The sequence below is a fragment of the Octopus bimaculoides genome, chromosome 2 (assembly GCF_046866305.1).
Source record: "Octopus bimaculoides isolate indiv1 chromosome 2, ASM4686630v1, whole genome shotgun sequence".
Taxonomy (NCBI): Eukaryota; Metazoa; Mollusca; class Cephalopoda; order Octopoda; family Octopodidae; genus Octopus; species Octopus bimaculoides.
The window spans coordinates 130,470,086-130,491,946 of NC_142929.1; the positions used below are offsets into that span (position 1 = coordinate 130,470,086).

General features: G+C 33.4%; 1 protein-coding gene across 1 annotated transcript in view; it reads right to left on the reverse strand.

The window, feature by feature from the left end:
- The window catches only part of LOC106877301 (uncharacterized), a 449,889-nt gene that overhangs the window by 422,868 nt on the left and 5,160 nt on the right, over nt 1-21,861 (reverse strand). The window contains exons 2-6 of the mRNA XM_089338059.1: nt 18,920-19,042; nt 8,602-8,796; nt 2,832-2,940; nt 1,970-2,214; nt 1,129-1,248 (exon numbers count right to left, since the gene is read on the reverse strand). Coding sequence (XP_089194185.1) covers nt 1,129-1,248; nt 1,970-2,214; nt 2,832-2,940; nt 8,602-8,796; nt 18,920-19,042 — 792 coding nt within the window. The remainder of the gene's footprint in view (nt 1-1,128; nt 1,249-1,969; nt 2,215-2,831; nt 2,941-8,601; nt 8,797-18,919; nt 19,043-21,861) is intronic.

Below are 21,861 nucleotides of genomic sequence, written 5' to 3' on the forward strand. Positions count from 1 at the left end.
GTTTAATGAGAGAAGAGAGAAGCATCAGATGATGAGTATATTTCTAAGTATTTTTTAATATCAGAACAAAATTCCGAGTATTCTGAGATGACTTACTCCATTAACTTGTAACTAATTAGATTATGATCAACATTCCAAAAGATGTTGCAATCAACCAAGAAGCCAACCAGCAGAATATTAAGGAAATTGGTAGTTAAGTAGCTCCTTAATGAGTTAACACTATGTGTGTTAATGTTACTTTCTTAATGGTGTTAATATTTGAATGAACTTTGCAATCAAGCTTTGATTGAATCTGTACTTAAAAGGGTTAAATCACAGAATATATTTTTTTCTACTCTAGGCACAAGGCCCAAAAATTTTGGGGGAGGGGGCCAGTCGATTAGATCAATCCCAGTATGCAACTGGTACTTAATTTATCGACTCCGAAAGGATGAAAGGCAAAGTCAACCTCGGCGGAATTTGAATTGAGAACATAATGATAGACAAAATACTGTTAAGCATTTCACCCAGTGTGCTAACGTTTCTGCCAGAATATATTTAAGTAACAAACTTGAAATCTAAATTTAATCATTTTTAAATATGACTTTTACATATGATCCTTGTCATAAGTTTACATGTAATTAAAGATAAAACCTATTGGTAATCATACTTTTGTCAGGGATATTAGAGATGAAAGATGTGAAAACAAGATCACAGCTTCAGTTCATTGAGAACTTGTTACATACAGCTAACTGTAGATCATTCAACTCAAGTTATTTAAAGGAAAACTATAGGAAATAAAAGAAAAATCTAGAGGGACCTGGTGAAAGAAGGGTTAAGAAAATACTCTATTGATACATAGGTTACATTTGTCAAAGCCTATTATAAATATCATGTTCTTAACCAAATCAACTTATGTTCATTGCATAAGTTATGACTTAACTATATCACAGTTGGACAGCAACTGAAATAGCAAGAAGCAATTCATGCTATGACAAAAGAAATTAATAATTTCTTTCAATGGCCACCAGGGCCAAAACAAGACAAAGTATCAACTAAATTCAGATAATAATCTAAAGTATTTTAGCATGTAAAAAGAGGAAATTTTTTTAAATATTTAACAAAATTAGTTATGAAGATTTTACATACTATTCCTTCTTGTTCATATTTGTGGTAGGTATCAATTTCAGTTTGGGTTGTTTCGGATGAAACTCCCAGATCAGTTCTTTGTAAGTATACTTCGCCAACCATGCGGTACCATTCCAATATCTTAAAATTAAAAACAGAGAAAAATCCAAGATCAAACATAATAATCTGAATAAAAAGGAAAATTAATATACAGTATCTTTATTTTCATAACTTAACACATTTCATCTTCCTTTTTCTCTTATAAATATTTTAGAAAGCACTTCACATTATTTTCGCATTTATTTTCTGCTTATTAAGCTTTAAAGCTATTTGTTGTTGCCTTCATTTTTCTGTACATTTTCTCCTTTCACTCTATTCATTATGTTCTGTGTTCAAATGTCATGCTAAAATTTGTAACAGACTGTTTTTGATAACTTAGAAACCGTCTATAACTTCAGAATGTTTGTAGCACTTTTTCACCAATTCTAACAATATGGCAATATGAAAGTTAAAACTTGATGTTTAATCTTTAGTTTTCAGATTAATCTCTAAATTGTAATGCTTATTTATTTGTACTGTTTTGAATTAATCATGCATTATCTCTTAGTTTCAAGACTTCTATGATGTAATAGTTTATTTTCAAAATGACATTGTAGGGTAGGTATGAGAGGTCAGATCTGATCAGTTTGAACACAAAACAGGTAGAATATTTGGGCTGGATAAGAGGCCAGTTTAAATGTCAAAGGATTAATTCAATCATATTTTTAAAAAGTGGTTTAAGTTATCAATATTACCACAAATTCAAAACTTTTAATATTTAATCAAAATATTCTAATTTCATTTATGAGTTTAAAATATTTACCTTGTTGACTTCTTGGTCAAGTTTGCATAGTTGTAGGCATTGTTCAAGTTGCAATTTCTTTTGGGCCCACATTTCTTCAAGGTATCTACGTCGGTCATGAAGGTTCTCAAGGATGTGTTCTATTCCATAACAGGCTGCTGTTGTTGCATGGCGGTTTTGCTGGTCCGCATGCATGCCCATTTTTCTGACTTTGTCAAGGAGTTGTTGCCCTAAATCTAGAGTGTGTTTTGATGATTCAAGAATGCCTAAAAATAGTAATAACAATATTTCCATTTCATAAGCAAGGAAACCAATCTTCAGAATATTATCAGAGTTCTGAATAAATCATAAAATAAAAAATAAAACAAAGAAAAAAATTTTAAACATTTTCTTTTTAATGAATTATATAATTTTACTTGTTTCAGTCTCTGGAATGTGGCCATACTGGAGCCCACATTTAAGAGTATAGTAGATCAAATCAACCCCAGTACTTACTTTTAAGTCAAGTACTTATTATATCAGTCACTTTCAGCCAAACAAGTATATTCTGGGGATGTAAACCAACCAACATTGGTATTCCAGCGGTGAAAGACAAAGATACACACACACACACACACACACACACACAAGCCGCTACAAAGTTTCCATCTATCAAACCACTCACAAAGCATTGGTCAGCCTAGGGCTATAATAGAAGACTCTTGCTCAGGTACCATGTGGTGAAACTGAACCTGAAACCACGTGGTTGTGAAGTGAACTCCTTAACCACACGTCCTTTCCTATGGTATATAACAATGAATGTAAAGATAATCTGTTCAACAGTTACTTTTATCAAATGTATTAAAATGAAATATTGCTTATTAAAAAAAAATATTGTAATTACTTTTCTTGAGGTCTAAATGTTGTTGGAGCATATTTGCCACACTTTCAACATCTTTGGGAAAGGTTAAATCAAGACACATTTTCAAGGCTTGATCAAGTTGGATTCCAAACTGTTAAAGAAAGAAACAGAAGCAATTTGTAAAACAATTCAATATATTTATAAATTCAATATTGATTTTATTTTGCTAGAACTTAACTCATTGAGAGCTTAGCTTTTGTTTGAGACATTATAAATCCAATATTAAAAAGCAAACTTAAATAGTAACTATACATTATAGAGATACAATTGGTGTCTTAATGTAAACATTTTATTCCATGAAAAATGGTTAATCAACAGAATGAGGAGTTAAAGAGAGTAATGGTAAGAGAAAAAAAGAAAGAAAGAAGTAGAGGGAGTAAAGGAAGCAAAAGGTTAACAGAAAAGAAAGGGAAGTGAAAAAAAGGGATACAGAAAATCAAGGGAGGTGGTATGAAATGCAACAAAAATAATTGCATGAATCAAGTATTGATATGGAAAGAAAGAAATAATATGTATTTACTGCATGGAAAGGCAATAAATAATGCAACTGATTAAAACAGAGTGAAGAGAAAATGTAGGTAATTAGACTTAAATTAGAGAGTAGGAGTGGAAATATAGTTAAGATATGAGGTGAACTAAGCGGGTCTGAAACATAGAAAGATGAGTGTTGAAAGGTATTAGGTGGAAAATGTAATTAAATGTACAAGATGACAGAAGAATTGGGATGAGGGTTACTTGATAAATAAATTCGTTAAAAATCAGAAACAACTATGTTGAAGTTGAAAGAAGATGGCCAAAATATATAAGCAAATAATGAAAAATGAATAAGGAATAAAATGAGGTAAGAATGAACAGAAATAAAGATGGAGGTGAAGGGGTGCATGTTAAAATCAAGCAAATTCAAATAGACAATGAATAACAAAAATATTGATTGAAGATATCAAAATGAGAGATAAAACGTAATGTAATCCAGTACAACCAGACAGGTGGACAGAAGCAAATCATTTTAGTCTGTATTAGGGGCAAATATATGCAAGAAGGGACACAACACTTCACTGGAATCCTATGCTAATTCCCATAAATACCTAAGAAAAGAATTTTTTTTAATGTACATTAGGATATATAGAGAAAGAGACTTTGTTATTAATTTTGTTGAGTTTCCAAAAAGAACAAAGAATATTAAAAATATCAAAAATAAAAAGTTCTACATGTATTGTGGTATATTCAGCATTAAGGGTAGAAAAAAAGTTTCTCAAAATAAATTTATTCTCATAACATTTCAATATCAGTTCATTTCTTGAATTAAAAAAAAATTATAGATGTCTAAATTGAAATAAATTTTCTTGGCATAGCTGAACTCCATTCCTCAGAATATGGTTTGGTGAATTCTATTCTACCACTGGCCACAGAATTTTAAAATTGGTCTTTTAGTTGCTAAATGCATTGTGAGAGGGAAGTGTTATTCCTTCTTTCTGGATACCTAAAGGAACATATATGTTGTGTGTATCTCACTTTAAATGTTCATGCAGTTAAGCCTATCTAGTTTGTTCTTTTTGATCTGCTAACTTCACTTTAGAACAATAACTGTTTGCTAAGATATTTTCTGCAAAGAGGGCATAAGTCAATGTTGATACAATTGAATTTAGATCGGTGAACCAGAGGGGTGCAGCTGTAATGGTTTCCATAATTCTATTTGCTTTACATTAGAAATTAAATCCTAAATTTGTGCAACTGTAGCTCACTCACAGAAAGCTTTTACTTAAAATTTTGCAGTACCTGTGACTAGCTGCGAAGTGCTTTTGTGCCAGATTTAAGAATGTTCTTGAAGTAGTAGTAGTAGTGATGCTAGGCTGAGAAGCATGTTAAACCAGATAACATTACACTTCCAATGCTGTTTTGTTGTTGCAACATGTTATGTAGCATATAATCTTTTTAGAAAACTTTTCAGTGTTTTGTTGCAATATGAAACTGTTTGATTGAAAATTCCTTCATCTGAAAATGTTGTTTACAAAGTTCTTCAGGATTATTGCAGGATGACTATTTGACTTATTAATGTATACTAATTTCTCATTAGGCTTCCTGTAGGGGTAATATTTTCCTGAACTTAGGTCTTATCTAATCTCTAAGAACCAACATTGATACCTTTGTTAATAATATTTCTTAAGCTAAATTCTTTAAATGCATTTATATGGTCTTTCCTAAGTTTTCTGCTAGGCACTCAAATAGCATGAATTTAACAAGTAGTCATCTTTATAGTCTTAAAGAACTTGTCATAGAATTTATAGTAACTCATCAATCAATAAATTTCTAGTATTTCTAGATGAAAGAATTTTCAATCTGCACCCTATTACAATACACTGAAAGAGAGTGGTGTTCCTTGTAACAGATATCATGCCACTTAATACCTCACAATAAAATTGCACTGCAAGCATGATATCCTGTTTAACCCCTCACTTGCTCTAGAGATTGCTACTAACATAACCAGAGCATTCTTAAATCGAGTACAGAGACACTTTCCTATTGATCACAAGTTCTACAAGATTTTCAGCAGAAACTCTTTGAAAGTTAGCTACAGCTGCACAAGTATAAATAAGAATTTAACTGTCAGTGGCAATGAAAGGAATTATAGAGAACATCACAACATTTCTCTGGTTCACATATCCCAGTGCAATTTCACTGACTTATGCCCTCTCATTAGTTGGTTACTGTGCTAAAAAGTGAAGTTAGAAGACAAACATGATGTGCCTATATAGGATTAACTGAAGAAACATTTAAAAACAGATATGCAAAACATATATCATTCATTCAGCATTCAATGAGAAGAAATACTACTTCTCACAATACATCAATTTAAAAGATGGAAGCAAAACCAGTTTTAAAACTCTATGGTCAGTTGTGGAATTTGCCAAATTACATTCTGGTGTGGATTAAGTACACAATAGTTAATATTGTTACTAGAATATATTTAAATTTGAGGAAGGTTGTTTGACCAACACACTGAATATACTACAACCACACCTGGTAATTTTTCAAATTTCCTGAATATTTCAAATTTTGTTAACTTTTTTATCCTTTAGGAAGCCAAGGTAAATTGATTTCAAAGGCTACAAATATTAAAAAACGTTCCAAAGTATGTGAAAAACTTCAGAATCCCAATACACTGCTGTCATTTCTAGTGTATATTTTTCGTCTACCCAATACAGACTAAAATTACTTGTGTCCATCCACAATTGACACTTATGTCATTATAGAATTTTTTATAGTATTATAGTATTTCACAATTTCATTCATTGTCTATTTGAATTTTGTTTCTAATTTTTAATGGAATTCATTTATTAAACAACACATTTTTTACTAAAATTCAAACCCCCACCTCCACAACTGCCACCTTTCTATGATTTTCATTACAGCTTGCATTTTACAACACATACACGCATATACATATATATGCACGTACATATGTATGTATATAAATACATGTATGCACACATGCGCACACACACACACACACACACAGGGTGTTCAGGCTAAATTTGACGATTTTTGTCCCTTTTTTTTCAGGAACAGCTTGAGGTATTAGTGAACAGTCGATGGTGTTGGAGAGCATAGATATTAAAGTTGTAGTTGAGAAAAAGTTGGGTGGCATGGAGGGCTGAAAGCCACCTGGATATTGGAAATAGAGTTACCTGGATCATGAGGATTCACACTGAGTATCAAAATGCCAATATCACGACTGCTGCTCAATGCTCTGTGAACACTATAAAGGCTGTAAGACATGACATGGACAACTGCAATGGAAACTACGAAGCCATGACCAGCAGAAAGGGACACAGCAGGTATCCTGACTGTGTACACAAGCTGGAATTCATCCAACAACTGAGGAGCAGGGCCTTAGGCTCAATTCCAGAATCTATGTGAAGCTACTGGAGACTGTGTTCAAATGCTGGCTGGAGACATTTGCTGCTGGAAGGCCATATATGTAGCGGCAGGATTTGGCTCCTTGTCATACCTCTGAAAAGAGTCAGAGGTGGTTGTCAGAGAATTTCTATGACTTCACCAACCCCAGTTTCTGACCTCCTTGTTCTCCCGATTATAATCCCATGGGATATGTGTGGGGCAAGTTGACAAAAACACCAACTGCTCTGTCTGCAACACAAGGGTCAAGCAAGTGGCCAAAATCAAGGAGGTGTTCGAAGATCTTTCTGAGCCCACAGTGAGGAATGCAAGTGCCACATTCTGGAACTGTCTTAAAGTCATGGTGGAAGCTGAAGGTTGCTACTTTGGGTAAACCATTATCTCCCAGCCATCAACTAGCTTATATCTTTGATTATTTAAAATAATTTTAATTTTAGATGGAATATTGTTTTCTTTTCCTTTTATGCAAACTCTACAGGTTGTTCAGGCTACATAGGACAGTTTGCATAAAAGGAAAAGAAAACAATATTCCATCTAAAATTAAAATTATTTTAAATAATCAAAGATATAAACTAGTTGATGGCTGGGAGATAATGGTTTACCCAAAGTAGCAACCTTCAGCTTCCACCATGACTTTAAGACAGTTCCAGAATGTGGCACTTGCATTCCTCACTGTGGGCTCAGGAAGGTCTTCAAACACTTCCTTGATCTTGGCCGCCTGTTCAACCCTTGTGTTGCAGACGGAGAAGCTGGTGTCTTTTGTCAACTTGCCCCACACATATCCCATGGGATTATAATCGGGAGAACCAAGAGGTCAGAAACTGGGGTTTGTGAACTCAGAAATTCTCTGACAACCACCTCTGACTCTTTTCAGAGGTATGACAAGGAGCCAAATCCTGCCGCTACATATATGGCCTTCCAGCAGCAAACGTCTCCAGCCAGAATTTGAACACAGTCTCCAGTAGCTTCACATAGATTCTGGAATTGAGCCTAAGGCCCTGTTCTTCAGTTGTTGGATGAATTCCAGCTTGTGTACACAGTCAGGATACCTGCTGTGTCCCTTTCTGCTGGTCACGGCTTCGTAGTTTCCATTGCAGTTGTCCATGTCATGTCTTACAGCCTTTATAGTGTTCACAGAGCATTGAGCAGCAGTCGTGATATTGGCATTTTGATACTCAGTGTGAATCCTCATGATACAGGTAACTCTATTTCCAATATCCAGGTGGCTTTTAGCCCTCCATGCCACCCAACTTTTTCTCAACTACAACTTTAGTATTTATGCTCTCCAACATCATCGACTGTTCACCAATACCTCAAACTGTTCCTGAACAAAAGGAGACAATATATATATATATATATATATATGGGAGAATATACAAATAATAACAACAGACGAGGACAGGTGGTGTAAATAACAAAAGTATATATTAGTATGACGCTCGGGAATACGGAAAGTCTTTGACGTTTCAAGCTACGCTCTTCAACAGAAAGAATACGGAGACAAGGAGAAAAACACGGAGAAAAATAATTGAATAGTGTTCAGTCAATGGTCAATCATAATAATTTAATTTGTTAGTGTAAAATACTACCAAAGCTAACCATTACGACCTTTTGACCAGAATGCCCTTGACATACATATGTATGTGTGTGTGTGTGTGTGTGTGTGTGTATATATATATATATATATATATATACACACACACACACACACACACACACACACACACATACATATGTATGTCAAGGGCATTCTGGTCAAAAGGTCGTAATGGTTAGCTTTGGTAGTATTTTACACTAACAAATTAAATTTCAAAAGTGAAAAATAACTTCAACTCACCTCATTAGCATTTGAATGAAAAGCCACACTCTGTTCCAGAAGTTTCCCACGGAATTCAAGTTTGGCGTTAAGATCCTTCCAGGCCTCCCCTAGAGTCTCTGCCATAGCAGCACAGACATCACGTTGGGATTCTCCTCTTTCGGTGACATTTGTATCAGCTTTTGCTAGTAATTGCTTGATTTCCCCCTCCTTAGCCTAAACAAAAAAAAAAGAAAGAAAATGCAATAGGAAACTTTAAAGTATTAATTAAATTAATTAATGGAATTCATCAATTTAAGAAATATCAAAGAAAATATTTTTATCATTTTCAAAATTAATTGAAACAACAGCAGTGTATTTCAACAGCAATATAATTTTGATTATATGTTGTTTTATGTAATGACCTTGCAAACTGGGCTAACTTACAACAGTGTTTCAGAGTGCATTGATGTATGCACATGGATGCATGTTTGAGGTATGAATGTTCGTGTGTATGTTATAATGGTTGCTTGTGCAACCATTGTGCAACCCCATCCTCCTACTTCCCCCCTTTTTAGGTTGGTTTGTGTGTGTATTTACATATATGTTTGTATGTATTCATGAGAATATGTATGCTTGTAAATGTGTTTGCATACCAGCAAATATGTTATATGAATAAGTATATGTGAGTGTATGTGTATGCGTGTGCATGTGTATGCATATTCATGCATATATGTCTGTGTGTATATATACATACACATACTGTTGACATTTCATACATTCATATATATGAATACACACACACATACATATTGATTTCAAATTTTTGCACAAGGCCAGCAATTACAGGGAAGGCATTAGTCGATTGTATTGATCTCAGTATTCAACTGGTATTATTTTATCAACCCCAAAAAGATGAAAGGCAAAGTCGACCACAGTGAAATTTGAACTCAGAACATAAAGACTGATGAAATGCCACTAAGGATTTTGCCCAGCATGCTAACAATTCTGCCAGCTCACCACCCTCCCACATATACACATATTAAAATCCAACAATTATCCACATATATACATATATATATATGAATACACATACATATATAAATATTAAAATCCAACAATTAGTGTTGATATACCTGCTGAGTTAGATATGAGTAGGATATAAATAGGATTAGTAAAAGAAATTGAAGCTAAGTTGATTGCTAGCATTAAACTCCAAGCTCAACATAGCCTCTGGATCAGTTTTCAAGCAACTGAATAGTTCTGGGCTAGAATCAATAAGTTAAATACTAAATTTAAACAGTTTGATATTGATAACTACAAAGCATCCATTACCCAGCACTTACTCAAGGAAGCCATTAGATTAACTAATGCAATTACAAAAAAAGTAAATGTAGTAGGCAATATCTTCTATATCAGAAAAATAGAAGTCAAAGATGATTCATTATGGATCAAGGAATACTCCATGCAATATCAGTAGGAGTGCAAGCCAGTGCTAGTGAGGGAACAGTCCATATTGAGATGATAGGCTCATGAGAGTAACCAACAGCTTGCTTAACAAAATAGACTTTGCCAAGGACTTCCACAAAATTCTTTAGTGAACTAGATTTTATGATAACGATTGAATCTAACCTGAACATAGTTAACTTTCTGGAAGTAACCTTAAACCTAGAGAACAACCACTATTAGCTCTTAAGGAAGCTCAACGAGTCACTCCACTATATTAATAAATTGTTTAAACACCCTATGTATATAACTAAATAGCTAATAAGAAATATCTCTCAGAATCTTAAAAATGTCAATTAATGAATAGATAACTATGCCCCATATAACATCCAAGCCATAATAAGTAGTGAATTATCTGAGAATATCTCATGTATCAAGGAAGAAAACAATAGACTCTGCAAGAAGAATAAAGAAGGATGTAAATCAAGAAATGTAATATCTGTCCTATATTTCAGAGATAGCAATACAAACCACTGAGGTAATCATTTCCCTTCTTTACAAATCATTCCTGAGAGAACATAAATACTAACATTTACTAAGAAACTATTCATAGAGAGACATGACAGCTCTTTCAAACCATTTCTGGTGCTTTAAAGGTAGTCATAATCACTATCATGCAATTTCTGGGTGAACACTAATGCATTATAACATTGACTTCATGTGAGACAAGTTTTCACTCTTGTCTCAGTTATGAATTGAAAAGCTAGAATGTTTTCCTTCACCATAAATTGTAACAAGTTTGATAACATTTCTACCATGGGCCCTCAGATGATTACCCAGCTCTGATTCTGTTCTAAATGTTTTGTTACAAATGCAGCACAGAATTTGGTCCACGAACCAAACCAACAACAGCCTTATCTTCCTGCATTTATCCAAAATGGAATTTCAGTCCAGCAGCAAAGAAGCACATCTTTGGACATAAAGGGCAGCAGTGCTCTACTGGTATTGTTGGAACCATTTTCTTGTCTCCTGATATAAGGCTTTTTATGGATGACAAATGTAAGTTTTTGCAAGTATTATGCAACCACAGACTGCACAAGTGAGATTATCTCTCTGAATGCTTTACCATGTAGAGCTTTAAAATCTTGCATTTTCTGTTCAGTGTAAGATGTTCCCAATGCACACTGCTAGTGCTTATATATAATAAACATTTTTTTTGTGACATCTCTAGAGACACTTTCTGAGAACTAATTTTCCATAAAATAATTGCTTTGGAAACCTGATATCAACAAAATGGATGGCATGGCTAACCTACAGCATGTGGTACTGGATGACCTTTCATACTGAAAAAGCCCAACTTTTACCAGTATTTTTGTCTCATGACAAAAAGATTTCCAATTGCTGGACATATCTTGTAAAAATATCACAAGTATTTTGCATTGATAATGATACAGAACCCATGTATCACATAAGCATAGCAGTAATATGAATAGTTGTCAACAAACGGTGTTCATTTCCAACCTTCCATGACAAACATGTCTGATAGTGAGAAAGTACTGGTAAGCTTAGAAACAGAGGATGGCTGACAATGAATCCTGTCTGATCTAAGCTAGCATGCAAAAGGGGATTGTTGTTGCCAGTGCCGCTAGATTGGCTCCTGTGCAGGTGACACATAAAAACCACCATTTTGAGCGTGGCCGTTGCCAGTACTGCGTGACTGGCCCTCATGCCGGTGGCACGTAAAAGCACCCACTACACTCTCGGAGTGGTTGACATTAGGAAGGGCATCCAGCTGTAGAAACTCTGCCAAATCAGATTGGAGCCTGGTGTAGCCATCTGGTTCACCAGTACTCAGTCAAATCGTTCAACCCATGCTAGCATGGAAAGTGGATGTTAAATGATGATGATGATGATGATATACATATATATATATATATATATAGTTGATACTCAAACATGTATACATAAACATACATATGCATGTGTATGTATACATATATATACACACACATACACATACACATATACACACACACATATGGACATAATTATACACACACACATATGTATATAGGTGCATATATATATATTGTCATCATGTACCATATGCCTGCAGCTCATTGATGACAATACAACAAAGATTGTCTTGATTAAGTGCAAGTACTCCAGCTGCCTTACCACTTTTGTCTAACCAGCTTGTGATACTGTCAATCCATTGCATTCTTTGCCTGCCACTTGACCTACTACCCTCTACTCTCCTTTCCATGATAATGTCACCAAGACCTCTGCTTTTTTTAAATATAGTCGTAATAAATAAATAAATAAATATACTAGTCACATTCTCTGATATCATACTCTTAAGTATAGCTCAAGTATCTCTGTGCATAACAGCTGGAAAGAGTTGTTTGTGAATGGGAATATGATACACTAAGGATATACTATATAAGGGTGTGGTGTCAGACAATGTAACTAGCCTGACAGTGGTTACCAGAGAATTCACAGAAAAAAATAGGTTCCATGTAGTGGGGGAGGAAGGGTAGTATGTACATTAATGTAAAGCAAGTGATAGTGAGTATAGAATGATAGTAGGGACTCACAACCTACACTATTAACACCAGAAGATATACAAATGCCTTGATGTGTGCTTCCTAACATTTCTATTCTTCGTGGACTCTATGTATATTCCACATTTCAAGGAACCCCTAGATATAAATTATTACATAACTTTATCAATTGTTTTTCAGAAAGTTAAATTTCATTAGAGAATGACTAAATCATTAAACTCTCTTTGAAAGGTTTCGCATCAAACCCAAAGATATTTCATCTGAACCAAGATCTTGTTTAAGACTAAATCTCTCAATTTCCTGCGAAATGGTCATTTTTCCAGTAAGGTTTCCTTAGTAGCTATGGTGGCCAGGATTTCCCTACCTTAGGGAATTCAGTGTCCATTTATTATGAACATAAGCTAATTTTAGTAAAAACATAAACACAAATATGACTCAAAAATGTATTTTCACATAATTAACCTATTTGTTTTTGTTTTTGTTTTTCAGACCCCCAACTGACCTTTCCCAGAACCCTAGTAAATTCTTGCAGAACTCTAGTGATCGTCTGTAGTATGCTATCAACATCTCATGGAACCCTTGCTACCTATTGTAATACATTGGTATGTGTGAGGGCAGTTTCAAGAGATGGTGCTTAAAGTATAAATATACCTCTTAACATATTTGAAAAAGATTCAGCCTGATGTCATCAGTCTGCATATGGGACATAAACAATGACAAATTTCATAACACTGCTTACTGCACTTCAATAACATTTAAGTCTCTGCATTCAGAGACTTGTAACACATGCAATGTCACACTTTGTACATGTGTCATACAAGATGCTCTTCACTCAGGGAGAGAAATCTTTGGTTGTAGAGATCCCCTAATCTTTTTTCACTCCATCCTAACTAATCACTGACAACTCATGCACACTCACCTCTTCTTTACTAATCTATGTAGAGTGTAATTGTGTGTAGGGGGCCCAGTGTGTTGTTATGCCCAGTGTGTTGTTATGCCCAGTGTGTTGTTATGCCCAGTGTGTTGTTAAAATGGCCCTGGTTGGGTCACTGAAGTAATAGAAGCTGTTACCTTCTTCAATTGAGCCTTCTAGAGAGTTAAAGATTACCTTCATGAATGCTATTACTGATAACTACTCAAAACATTGTTTGCGCGTGTATGTGTGTGTGTGTGGATGCATATGTGTGTATGTGTGTGCGTGTGTATACACATGGTGTCCATAAATTATCTTTACAACTTTTACAATAAAACTGTGGAAATTGTAAAGATAATTTATGAACACCCTGCATGTTTCTCATCTATATCAAACTGTTTTTCATTTCCCTAACTCTAAAGTGGGGTTACCCATCATCTGTCTAGCAATCACACACTTTACTCTAGAATACCAACATCACATAAAATTCTATCAGTGTCCATCAGCAGAATTTTTTAAGGCTTCAATGTCCTGACAACTAAAAACCAATATGAATAGTTTATACCACACTTCAACAATTTTAAGCCAGCAAAAGTGCTTCTGAAGGTCAAGAGTAGCTACATTTGATTAAAACTGTGAAGAAAGGACTCATATTGTTGGAAATACATCATGGAATATCATATGCAAGTCACCCAACAGTCTTACATCTCTTGCAAATAAATTGAACCTTCTGGAATTCATCTTCTGCTCATATATTTCCCCAACATAAGTATCTCTAAAAGACATTTCAAGAGTAAGAAACTTTGACCTTTGAACTCTAATTCCTATTTTTAGTGTAACAGTGCTTTGCCTTTATGAATAATTGTGTAGCCCTTTAGAAATGATCTCCACTCTTCAACAAGACTATATAAAGTGTAAAATCTTCCAAAATCCCCCCTCCTCCCTCCATCCATTTCTCTCTCTCTCTCTCTCTATGTATTTCTCTCCCTGTGTATCTATCTATCTATCACTTTATCAGTCTATCTATCTATCTATCTATCTATCTATCTATCTCTTTATCAGTCAATCTCTCTACCTGTCTCCTTATCTAATTGTCTTAACCGTTTACCTCTTTCTCTTTCTTACCCACTCTTTCTCTTTCAACCAATTACATTTTTCGGATCTTTTTTAAAACGGGGGCCACATTTTTCATTAACGAAACACTTTGAAACTTGGAACACTGGTAGAATGTGTCATATAAAACATCTTTTTCTCTTAGTCTTCTTAAAAAAAAAAGAAATCCATAAATTATTCCATGTTAAAGTTGTCGTATTTCTGTAATTTCAACCAATCACTGACGTCCATTCAGCCGATATACATTAAGCGCCGACTACATAAACAAACGATTCTGAAACAATTAACCATAACCCTAACCCTAACTCTAACCCTAACCCTAACCCTAGGGTTAGGGTTAGGGTTAGGGTTAGAGTTAGGGTTAGGGTTAGGGTTAAAGCAAATTTAAAATGAAAAAAGCAAATAAAACGAAGAATCGTTTGTTTATGTAGTCGGCACTTAATGTATATCGGCTGAATGGACGTCAGTGATTGGTTGAAATTATCGAAATAAGACAATTTTTTACATGAAATAAATTCGAATACAAAAATATTTTTCTGTTCTATAACACAAAATAGATAAGTATACGAAGTTTGAAAGTCTTTCGGTACCAAAAACACTAAGTAAAACATTAATGAAAAATGTGGCCCCCGTTTTAAAAAAGATCCCATTTTTCTCCCACTTCCTCTCTCTCTCTCTCTGTATCTCTTTATTGCTTTTTAACATGTTTGTATTTTTCTCACTACCTCATCATCCTCTTTCTCCCTTTCCTCACTTTCTCTCTCTCACACATTTTTCCCATTTATCTTTTTCTTATCCCTTTTACACTCCCTCTCTCTTCCATTAACATTTTTCTGTCTCATTCTCTTAACATATTTTCTTTATTTCACATTCCATTTTCTAATCCCTTTCACATCTTTTTTCTAGCTTCCTTCTTCCCTTCACTTCTTTCTTTCTCATATTTCTACTCTCCCATTTCTCCCCTCCCCTCCCTCTTTTTCTCATATTTCTTCTATTTTTCTTACCATTTTCTCAGCCACTCATACCTTTTTCCAAGAGTGGATTCACTTTCATTATTTTATTGGAGTTATCTCCCTTCATTTTCATACTTGTTAGTTTTTAAGCACCCATAGAGTAATAATAATTTCAGCTCATCAAAACTTTTAAACTCATTGAATAATTAATTAGATAAGTGAAACCTTACTATGCAAGTGGGGTGCAAATCTTTAAAATGCATCATGATTTATCATGTTAATTAAAATTTGTAATCTTTATCCAAGAAAACAAATTTAAAGATGAACACATTTCATAATTATATTTATAATTCTAGAATTCACAAACATGTCTAAAATTTTGTTCTTCATAGAAATAACTGCTTCATAATGCTAATCAAATCACAAGAACCAAAAACCTGAATCTGATAATACTAACCAAACTTTGATAATTATAAATTCAAATTACGACAAACGTAAATAAACAAACGAAGTTTGCTTTTCGAAGCATTGAGATGTCTTTAGAAAGTTAAAGAAGTGATTTTTTTTTCTTTTAAATTCTCAATCGCAGAATAATGCTTAGCCTGAACAGGATAAACTACCCCTATTTTGCAGAGAAAAGTGTAGGTGGCTAGCTGTGGAAGCTAGCCACCTACACTTTTCTCTGCAAAATAGGGGTAGTTTATCCTGTTCAGGCTATATTATTAGCATTATTCTGCGATTGAGAATTTAAAAAAAAAAAAAAAAACTTTCTTTGATAATTATATTTAAACCAATGAGAAACAGTCATTTCTAGTACAAGCACAAGGCCACAAATTTGGGGAGAGGGGTTAGTTGATTAAATCAACCCCAGTTCATGACTGGTACTTTATTTTAGCAACCCTCAAGGAATAAAGGAAAAGTTGACCCTGGCAGGTTTTGAATGCAGAACTTCACAAGTCAGAAATAATAATGAATTTAGAATCTATTTTGTTAGATAGACAGTGAAAATATAAATGTCCTACCTCAAATATATTACAAATACATGCAATATATTACAAATATAGTGAAGGTGCATGACCTAGTGATTAGGGAGGATATAGGGGTCAATAGAACTCCCTCAGTTGTACTATCTTTATAGTATATCATCCAATTAGGGATGAAAGACAAAATCATATTTGGACTGATTTACATGAAAATATTATGAATTACCAATTCCTACTCAGAACTGCATCTGTAAATCATAGATTTATTTTTCATACAGATATTGACCTACAGTTGTTCAAATTGAACAGTGAACACTCCAATCTCCCTATTCTGAGGTCAGGCACTCTACAAAGGTCAAAGGCACCTTTCCTGACACTTTGATGAGGAAATAAAAGAAGCATCTAATTTTAATTTCTTAACTCTTCTATAACCATATTTCTGTTGAAATACACTGCCTGTGTTTTGGTCAGTTTTGAAAATGATGATGGATTTTTTAGTAAAATAACTTTGTCATTATTAAGTTGGTGTTTGGAAAATAAATTAATATGAAATTTGGATCACTATAAAATAAGTAGTTTGTATCATAGAGCCAGGGGTAGACTTCAGTTACTATCTTTAGCTGTTTGTTTGTTTGTTGACAAGCTGAAGAACTACCATGATAAAATTTAAATGTAAATTATATTAGACAACTCCCACAAAACTAACACAAAAGATGCACTATTTATGTAGAATATATATTAAAAAAATAAACTAACAGAATTTTTAATAATAAATTTGCATATCATAAAAATATATATAACTTTATGTAATGTATTTTAATAAAAAAAACTTTTCCTATGACTGTTTTCATCTATTTGTTAAAACGATAGAGTACTTTTGCTTTTGTATAGCAACCATTCACTAATTACATAAGGATATTCCAGATAAACATTACACTTTAATAATTCTAAGAGGAAAAAATGTAATTCTGAAGCATTTTCCTGAAGCTTATGTCAAAACACTAACAGTTCCAAAAGAGAATTGAAACCAATCTTTGTCCCCTGTCTTACATATCAAACAATAGCTATGATGTATCATAGAAAAGTCAGAATAATTCTACTTCAGTGTTGATGCAAATAATGGCTTCTAACACGTCTAAATCATTGGAATTATAATGGGTGTAAAACAAGAAGGTAGATTTCTTACATTAACTGTCTTAATTCACTAGCAAGTTATCATACTACAGAACCTGCCTACCCAGTAATATAAATAAGTGGTATATTTAATATGAAACACAATCAGAAACTCTTCACTGCTTAAGAATGTAGGCTGATACACCTTTACCATAACAGGAAATCTACTTCAATGACTCAAGTTACCACCCTTTCCTTTAGTAACAGTTGTTATAATTAGAATACAAATAACATATGGAATGATATAAAGAGCTGCACTGATAACAGTCCTGATAAATATTTTTGTTTCTCTTTTCACTACTGTGAATATATTACGAAAAATATTTTCTTGAGGTTTATTAAATAACAAGAATTTAATCAATTAACAAACTTACTCATTTATAATACAAGGAAAAAAAATTAAAACAAACTTTTCTAATTATTTGTAAAGAAAATTAAACTTATGTCAGAATTTTCAAAGTGTAATTCACATCTTTTGTTTGTTTTTTTTTATGAAATAACAGAGCATGCATTGCAATTAATTTTGAAAAATATTCAAGAATTTAGAGAAATTCTTTAACTTATTTTCAATTCTGATTTTATGTTTGGAACACAAACAAACAAAACAGTTTAAATTTGGTACATGAAAATTTTGAAATTAATGATTTTGTATCAAAAAACCAAAGCTAGTCTTAGGCAGACTGGTATGGAAGGGATTAAATAATTCAGAAATTATTTTTTTTCTCAATCACATAAAATCAACACAGCCATGCATTTTTAATTAACCCAATTCTTTCTTGTATTATTTAATTGCTATAGCGACTATTCCAAATTAAAGATACTAAATCTATTATCTTCAATATGAAACAGTAACTTTCTCCTTCAATTTGATAACAGTACAATCAGGGTGGTTTCAAATTTTAGCATGAGGCCAGCAGGTTTTGAGAGGTGGGAGATGTTGATTACATCAATCCTAGGGCTCAACTGATATTTATTTTATCAACTTCAAAAGGACAAAAGGCAAAGTTAACTTCAATGAAATTCGAACTCAGAATGTAAAGTCAGACAAAATGTCACTAAGCATTTCGTCTGCCATGCTAACAATTCGGCCAGCTTGCCACCTTAAACAATTCAATAATAATGTCAACTAGTTTTCATATTTTAGTGAGCTAAAATTTATTGCTGTTACCAAAATATCAATAGTTCCCAGTATAAAAATAAAAATATTAGTCTTACCTGCAACTGACTAAGGAGGGCAATATGCTCTTGATGGAGTCTTTGAGCTTCTTCGAAGTTGGATCCAATATCCATGATATCTGGCTCCATTTGGTGCACTCGAACTTGTATCCAGTCTCCACTCTACAAAATTTTAAAAATCAAATATAAATATTTTGCTTATGTCATAAAATAATATTGAAATAAATTTTTTTTTTTTAATAATTTCTCTAGCATTTGATTTCAATGGGAAATAAGAGCTGCTATTTAGAGAAGAATTACCTCCCATAGTTTTCGAAAGACTTTACTAAGCTTCTTAACATTCCATACTTTTTTTTTTTAACCAAATTTTTGTCTGAGATTAATGCCTGCCTTTATAATAAATAACAAAATAAATCCAAACTGACTTTGTGAATTTAATTATCAATTTTAAACAAAATATCATTTAAATAATATTCAAATTGCAATATGTAGTTAACTCGGCAACAAGACATCAAAGCATTCTGTACATTTGTAGCAAGTTGAGTAGAAACAAAATATTTCATGAATGTGATAAAAAAAAACACCCCCCCACCCACTCCAACCGATTTGGATTACTCACTATTAATAATAACATTGTTAGTTCATAAAATGTTAAGTATACAATTCTCTCAAATAAAATGTGAAGAATCCTTTTCAAAATATATTGTAGTGACAAATCGCCAACATAAATATATAGAAATGAAAAAAAAAAATGATTGTGAATGTTTTCGCAACAAACTTTATTCTTATTTTTAACTTGCATAAATAGAATTTAATTTTAAACTGAAAACTTGATTTTTGTATATTGTTTGCAAGATTCTTGATGTGAACTTGTATGTTGAAACAGACTTGTTGTATCTCAGGAGGGTAATTACACCAAAATTAAACACACACACTGGTTCTAGTTCACTTCTTTTATTAGTTAATACATTAGCATTTAGCCAATTAACTAATTGATTGTTTGGTTAATCGTTTAGTCAATGAATCAATCTGCAAAGTTTGTCAAAGTTCTCTCATTGCCAATCATAATCTCATAAATGACATACTCTATCTCTCTCTCTCTCTCTCTCTCTACCAGGCTGCTTGTCACTTTTAAAGCAACAAGTTGACAGGGTTGTTGGGGGTTGGATAAAATAACTTGAAATATTTATTCCAATTCCCTGCATTCTAAGTTCAAATCCTGTCATGGTCTACTTTACCTTTCATCTTTTTGGAAATCAATAAAACATCCAAAAACAGGGAGATGGATAGGAGGAACTGTTAAAGGTTTGGACAAAATGCCTCATGGTATTTCTCCAGCCCTTTATATTCTGACAGCAAAACTTGTGATGAGATTTGTGCCCAACTGTATCGACCATAAAGCAGGGGGCCTTTATTTTAGACAGTAACTATGGTTTGGAAAGAGGAGGGATAGTATGTGTGGGCAGCATATAGAGATAAATACAAATGCAAATAAATGGTGAAACCTGAATAATGGAAACTGTTATATATTTAACACTTCCAATCAGAAAATGCTCAATTTTAAAATTTTCCTGTAAACTTTCTTTTGAATGAAACAATAAGACAAAGAAACTATCTAAAACGTTTATTTACATAAGGACTTGTTCAGTAACACAGCTAGAGTGGGTAAGGTAAAGAAATCCATCCAGAGCAGTGCTTTTATGGGGATGCACTTTGGGGCCTGCTGTATGAGTCTGTATGGAGGTGGAGGTGGGAGGAAGTAAACTTGAGGGCAACTCTGAGTGGCACACACTCTAGCTATGCTACAAAATGTGTTTTGATATAATATAAAAGTTTAAATTATTAGAATGGTATCTGATGCAATATAGTGCATAATAATAGAGTAGTAAACACAAAATATGGAGACTAAACAAGCATATATAGTAGTTATATATAAACTACAAGTATATATGGTGATCAAACTATGAGTATATACAGGGTTGGCCAAAAGTCACCTGACAGTAAATCAAAACCCATTTAATTCCAAGATTAAAACAGGAAAATTATTTTATATGAGACTTCACTAATAAATAGACAAATGTTGAAAAAAAAAGATGGTGATTTTAACTCACAGCATTCAATTATTAAACATTCATAATTGGAATGAATAAATGAAATTGAATATTAAGTATTTATGGAATTTTGATTTACTGTCGGGTGACTTTTGTCCAACTCTGTATAGTATATATTATACTTATAGTAACACAGCCCCAGTTGGCCTTGCTTTGGGATCCAGCTGGATCATATGCTGACAGCTGCCTATGTGAGGCCCGTATGGAAGGCATAGTTTGAAGAATTTTAGTCAATTGAATCAACCCCAGTACTTTTTATTTCTTTAAGCCTGGTACTTATTCTATTGATCTATTATGCCGAACTGCTAAGTCACAGGGATGTGGATACACTAACACCAGTTGTCAAGTGGTAGTGGGGGACAAACATAGATACACACTCATAGACATACATATATGCAATGAGCTTCAGTTTCTGTCAATCAAATCCACTCACTATGCATTGGTCAACTCAAGGCTGTAGTAGAAGACACTTGCCTAAGGTGTCATGCAGTGGGACTGAACCTGGAGCCATGTTAATGAGAAGCAAACTTCTTACTATGTAGCCATGCTTGCACCTATCCATACAGCTATGTCTACACCTACACAGAATATTCATTATTTTGTGATGCCTCAGTCAACTTGACCTTCACAATAAATTTAACCCTATTCTCCATACAGAGTCACACCATCAATAAATGCTTACTTCTTATTCTATAACAATGGTTCCCAAACTTTTTCGGGCTGCTGCGCCCTTGACGCCCAGGCCACATTCCTAGTGCCTCCACCCCAACTAACCATCACAAACATAGGCCTCTTTCTAAAGCAAATTCAAAGCAACTGTATTTCACAAATAAAACTTAACCTAATGAACTCATTATTTTGTTGTTTTTT